The sequence below is a fragment of the Nicotiana tabacum genome, chromosome 24 (assembly GCF_000715075.1).
Source record: "Nicotiana tabacum cultivar K326 chromosome 24, ASM71507v2, whole genome shotgun sequence".
Lineage (NCBI taxonomy): Eukaryota > Viridiplantae > Streptophyta > Magnoliopsida > Solanales > Solanaceae > Nicotiana > Nicotiana tabacum.
The window spans coordinates 44,220,882-44,227,051 of NC_134103.1; the positions used below are offsets into that span (position 1 = coordinate 44,220,882).

General features: G+C 34.8%; 1 protein-coding gene across 1 annotated transcript; it reads left to right on the forward strand.

The window, feature by feature from the left end:
- The first annotated feature begins 1,746 nt into the window (after positions 1-1,746).
- LOC107805283 (uncharacterized) lies at positions 1,747-5,758 on the forward strand. Its single transcript, XM_016629288.2, has 13 exons — positions 1,747-2,149; positions 2,267-2,371; positions 3,072-3,176; positions 3,254-3,340; positions 3,417-3,532; positions 3,618-3,719; positions 3,794-3,907; positions 3,995-4,051; positions 4,129-4,195; positions 4,281-4,334; positions 4,525-4,599; positions 5,263-5,298; positions 5,474-5,758. Exons 1-13 carry the CDS (start codon positions 2,027-2,029, stop codon positions 5,615-5,617), a joined length of 1,185 nt encoding a protein of 394 aa, XP_016484774.2. The 5' UTR covers positions 1,747-2,026; the 3' UTR covers positions 5,618-5,758.
- The last annotated feature ends 412 nt before the right edge of the window (positions 5,759-6,170 follow it).

Sequence of the window (6,170 nt, forward strand, 5' to 3'; positions counted from 1 at the left end):
GGTTAAGCCAGATCCGCATCAAACTTGGCCGCTTGTATATGTGCTTATCAAGTTGACTCTCATTCTTCATGTTGCAACTGCTTGGGTGGAACGAGCTTTCTCATTCATGAACTACATAAAAAATGAGATTCGTAATAGCATCGGTGATGAATTTTTAAATAGTATTTTAGTTTGCTATATAGAGCGTAAGATATTCTCAAATGTGAATAATGATGTCACTATTCATTCACATTTGTGACTTGTGACTAGAAGTCCTTCTTGGTAATAATAATAATAATACTATTAGTAGTTCATTGTGACTTGTGACTAAAAGTATTTGTTAGTAATGATAATATTATTAGTAGTTTTCACATTAACTCTTTTTACTCTTGCATTCGAATAGTTGTGCACTTGTATTATGCGATATACTAGTTGCTGCAAGTTCCCAAGAATCCTCTCCCCACATCCATGTTCTCCAGCATTGTTGGGTATCGTAGTCTTAATAATATCAATGCCTTTCATGTAAATGTTAAATGGCGATAGCTTCTTTATTAGCTTATTCTTTTTTCTCTAATTTAGTATTCAAAATTGTGAAGAAGAATATTTTGGGAAAGACTCATATTTTGCTTCTATACTTCATTTTCCTTATGCATCAGCAGTTTGAAAGATAATAGGAAAATGTAATTTTTCTGTTCCATTGGGACTAATTTAATTTTCATCCAGCTAATTAATATAAATAATTATTTATTGTTGAAAGAAAGAGTAGAAAATTGAATCTTTGGCCTAGCGATTAAGAAGATGGAGATCTAAGTGTTGATATTCTTTTAGCATAAATATGGATATCCTTTCCAACTTAATTGTACTAGAAGATTCAATAATTTAGTAATTATTGACGTAAATAGTACTTGATTCGCCATCTAAAGAATGTAGGTTTAAGGTTGAACCATTGAAGGCCACCAATGTATAAAATTTTAAATTGAATTCGAATATCAATTTCTTACTTTTAAAAACATATTTTTAAAAACTATACTTAAAGAAAAAGATAATATTTGACTTTTTTGTCAGCAAAAATTTTTGAGTCAATAAATATATAATAATAGCAACTATATATTATTACATGTATTTTCTTAAAAAAGCCTCTGCCTTTAGCATTTAAAAGTTTAGAAGGTGTAACCTTTGAGTGTCTTTATGGTTATATTGATTTTGCTGGCAAGAGTTGAGTTTTATTTTTGAGCTTTGTGCTTTTGTGTCTTGTGTTAAAAGTTTTGATGGGAGCTTGCTATGACATTCTGTCTGTTTTAGAGCTAACTTGTGCAGAGGAGAAGATGTTTTTTAAGTTATATATATTGCTATACCTTTAAATTCAAGAAAGTATGGTTGTATTGTATTGAAAGAGGAGTGAATTTGTAGAATAGGTTGAATGTAAGGGATGAGTCAAATAAGACTCACAGTGGCTTGTTTTCGGGGACATAGAATTGAGGGATTGAAATTAGCCTAGTGCTTCATCTATTGATCAAGTTGCTAACTTGCTATAGTCAAAAGCCAGGCACATGACCATTTTTTTAGTTGCTTGAGGATTGTAAAGTTAAGTGAGGCACATGACCGATTTTCTAGTTGCTTATGGATTTGTAAAGTTACGTGAGTTGAGTGCGGATGCACAAAATGTCTTCTTGACTTTGCAGAACTGAGCATAAGGTTTGGATCTTTGCTGGGGTTTTAAGGTTTCTAGTACTATAAAAATCAATCTAGTGCATGAGGAATTTTTTTGGAGCTAGTAATCCGGACTATTTCCCTCTCGACGATGAAGCTTATCCTCCATCATCTCACTTGAGGTCATATCTAGTATCCCCTGTTATTTTGAGGCCATATTTAGTATTCAGAATTTGCCTCGATTTGCTCGCAACCCCATCGAAATAGTGCTTTACCCCTAGATATCGACGACGGAACGAAGAACAAAACTTTACGATAGCTTTGCCGTAGACGTTCACTTGTATCACATCATCTTCAACCAACCTCCACACGAGATAGTTTCTTTAACTCTTGAAGTATGTTGTGCAGCTCCAATTGCTTAAACCCAGCTGAAACTATGAGGCTTATTGTCTCCATATGTTGCGGTGTCATTTTTGGCTTATTCATTGGAATTTCATTTCCTGCTGGTTCATTAACCAAGGTATGGATAACGTCTTCCTTTTTCATACAATCATATGGTGGTCTTATTCGATTCGTGCAGTTGTTGTAATTTAATATACGTCCAATTAAGTAACTTCTTTCGATTCCAATTTGGCAGCTAAATATTACAACCAGTATGTTTGTGAGCAACTTCCCAATTGCTAGAGACAGAAATAACATTGATTCTTCGATCAAAAATCAGAATGGTACAGATAAAGTGAAGGTATTTTCTTCTTTCTGCAGTTCTTCCAGAAATAACAATTTTATAGACATCAAATGTGAAGACACTTGTGCAAAATTGCCTTCTAAGAATACAAAAGGAACTTATTCTTGCTATTCTCCTTTAAAAGGAGTTTGTGTGCACATTGAGTGACATGGTTTTTCGATAGATCCCTGCTAGAGTTGAATATATGGTCTATCAACTCTATTATTTTCTGGATAACGGAGAAATCCCCGCCGGTAGCACACTGTTTGAAACATGGTGAAAAATGGGCCTACCCGTCTACCTTTCTCAACTTAATTCCAGACTTTGTTTGTGGCATGGTTCGAACCAATGCATGCACTTAACCCACACATCATGCATTGCTCTGTATCAGCTAGACCAAAGCCCGGGGGGTGGTCATCAACACTATTACTGAAGCTAAACATTCCAAATTCTAGCCTATCCTGCATAGCAACAGTTAACAATGCATCACAATCTTCCAAACTTCTTCCATTTTCAATGTAACTTCTTAAGTTGCACTCTTTGCATCATATTTAAGTTAAATATGCTCACTAAGTGCTGCCTAATCTATCTTCTTCATCTTTATCGTCTTTGCTTCATGTGTGTGAGTACTGTGTTTGATGTTTGAGATTATGCAAGTTAATATCCTAAGATAAAAATCACATTTATTTTGTCTGATGGTCATCCTTATGCTGACCAGATTTGGGTTGAATCAAACCCAAGAGGGGCAGAAAGATTACCTCCAGAGATCATTGCTTCTGAGTCCGACTACTATACCCGGAGATTGTGGGGAAAACCCAATGAGGTAAGTGTTCTGTTACAACTTCTGTATCATGTTTCCTCAACTCTATAGACCTATACTCTTATCATATTTATCTGCAGGACCTACCACCCAGCAAGCCAAAATATCTGGTAACATTTACTGTTGGTATTAATCAGAAGTATAATGTTGATGCTAATGTAAAAAAGGTATATCAGTCTGTTTCCTTTTATAGGTCCCTCCCTCCTCTCAGTTCCCAATTCCTCACTCATTTTTCCTGTGCAGTTCTCAGACGACTCTACAATTCTTCTTTTTCACTATGATGGTAAGACGACTGAATGGGATGAATTCGAGTGGTCAAAACGAGCCATCCATGTGAGTGCTCGGAAACAAACAAAATGGTAAGTAAACCATGTTAGTGACAAGAACTTTACCTGTGATCAACTTTAAACCATGTTAGTGACAAGAAGTTTACCTCTTTATAAGGTGGTATGCAAAAAGGTTTCTGCATCCAGACATTGTCGCCCCATATGACTATATTTTTATCTGGGATGAAGACCTAGGAGTTGAGCATTTTGATGCCAAGGAGTAAGTACTGTCTAATTTCCTGTGTTTAACGACACAATATCTTAGTTTTTCTAAATTCGCCTGTCCAACACCAGGTACATTAGACTTGTCAAGAAGCATGGTTTGGAAATTTCACAGCCAGGTTTAGATCCCAAGAAAGGAACAACATGGCAAATGACAAAGAGAAGAGGTGATGGTGAAATTCACATGTAAGAGCCAGGAATCCCATGATATCATTTATCTATCGAGTCCTGTTTCGCTCTCATCCTTTTAACTGTTTTGTACTTGTTGATCAGGATAGCAGAAGAGAAACCTGGTGTGTGTCCAGACTCCCATTTGCCTCCATGTTCAGCGTATGAATAGTTCTCCTGTTTGCTGTTTTGTTTCACTTCTTACTTTGTCCTTACCACATACTCTTCTCTGTTTTCAGATTCATAGAGATCATGGCTCCTGTCTTTTCCCGAGATGCATGGCGTTGTGTGTGGCATATGATTCAGGTATCTCAGCTTGCATATTAAACGCAGAGAAGGTCATACACTTTGTGCTATGTTGAGATTGACTGTGTTGTTTTGTGACTTGTAGAATGACTTGATCCATGGTTGGGGACTTGACTTTGCACTTCATAAATGTGTTGAGGTAAGTTCAACTCATCGAATGAATTCAGTCTTCTTAGCTACTTTCTTTCACATGTATTCGTCTTGTTAGTACCAAAGTATTCAAGGCACATATACATACATATATATATATATATATATATATATATATATATATATATATATATATATATATATATAATATATATATATATCTATATTCTGTTTTGAAGCCTGCTCATGAGAAAATTGGAGTTGTAGATGCTCAATGGATTGTTCATCAAAGTGTCCCTTCCCTTGGAAATCAGGTAACAAGATGAAGTGATTGTAACCAACCTAAGTTGCTTCAACAACACGACAGTTTAGGTGCCGCCACCCGTGTCGACACGACACTAGTATGGGTGTGGATATGGGATCCGTACCGGATCTGGTCAAACACTTTTGAGGAGTTTGACCACAACGTACGGAAAAATTCGAGACGATATACAATTTGATTCCCGAAATCATAACTAAAATTAGGGTAAATTTGAAGAAAATAACATATTTTATCCAGGAAATCAATCTTTTACTTATCTAACTTAGAATAAAAAAGAACTCAACACTTTACAAGCTACACGTAAGTATTCCACAAAATTTCTCTTAGTTTAGAGATATCTTTAGTTTTTTATATTTTTTGAATTATTTTTAGCCGGATCCCCGCCCGTATCCATAATAGGATCTGTATCTCGGAATTTTAGAATTTACATTTCGAAGGATCCGATCTCTAGATCCGCACCCGTGTCCGAGCAACTTAGTAACCAATTATATTATACATGTAATATGCTAGTTAGTGTAACTTGATATTGGAAACATAAAGCCATCTTTAGTTTATGCCAAATGGAGTAGATTTATTTGGGTATATAGCATAATTATTATTGGCTTTTACACAAAAGTGACCACTTTTTTTCCTTTCCTCATTCATTTCTATACAGGGGCAATCAAAAGATGGGAAGGCTGCATGGAAAGGGGTAAGTACCTCTCTATGTTACATTTGAACACTTGGGCATATAATCTTTCTATTGACTGTTCATTTATTCCTTTGGAATGTCTCTTTAGCTACTTGTTTTTCATTATTTTCCACTTTAAAACTTGAAGCAGGTGAATTGCTGTGTGATTAATTGAACTTGTGTGTTGTTGTGGCAGGTGAGGGAGAGATGTGAAAATGAATGGGCAATGTTTCAATCAAGGGTAGCAAATGCAGAGAAAGCCTATTTCAAGTCAAAAGGAATTGATCCTTCCAATTTCAAGTCAAAAACCATTGATCCTTCTAATTTCACATCTCATTGAGTTAACTTATAGTCAAGTTGATGGTTATACATACTCTTGGCAATTTTGCCTAGGATTATAGGTGATTCATCTTGTAAAATAAATAGTCAATAGTTCTTAAGATACATCAAAATTTTAAAGTGAAGAATATTATAGAGACTCTTTAATAGAATCGCATACATGATTGCAATGTACTTATAATAAATTAAGTTTGAAAAAACATTGGTCATCCATTATGGTTATATTAAAGCCACTTTAAGTTTAAATAATTCTCTACAAGCATATTACAAAGGAGGTTGGTTTAAAGAGGATAAAGCCGATAAAATGGGATTAAAGTCAACGCCCCATTTTATATAAGCAATCAAAGTAATTTTTGATGATTTATTTCTAATCTCCATCCAAATTTGGGAGGTCTAAAACAACTTTGACATCCTCAACTCCTATCTCACATTCATGGCGTAACTTTTTAATTAAGTATTCTTTTACTAGATAATGCATTTGATGTGGATAGTGGCAAATGTAGAACTTAAAATCATTATTTTTTACTTAAAATTATATTTATGTTAGTCGATCG

Bases quoted from the DNA above. Each gene is read 5' to 3' on its own strand.
- LOC107805283 (XM_016629288.2), top strand. From the start codon at position 2,027: ATGTTGTGCAGCTCCAATTGCTTAAACCCAGCTGAAACTATGAGGCTT. The intron at 3,908-3,994 runs GTAAGAGCCAGG...CTTGTTGATCAG, and splicing joins GGTGATGGTGAAATTCACAT to GATAGCAGAAGAGAAACCTG. The intron at 4,196-4,280 runs GTATCTCAGCTT...TGTGACTTGTAG, and splicing joins GTGTGTGGCATATGATTCAG to AATGACTTGATCCATGGTTG.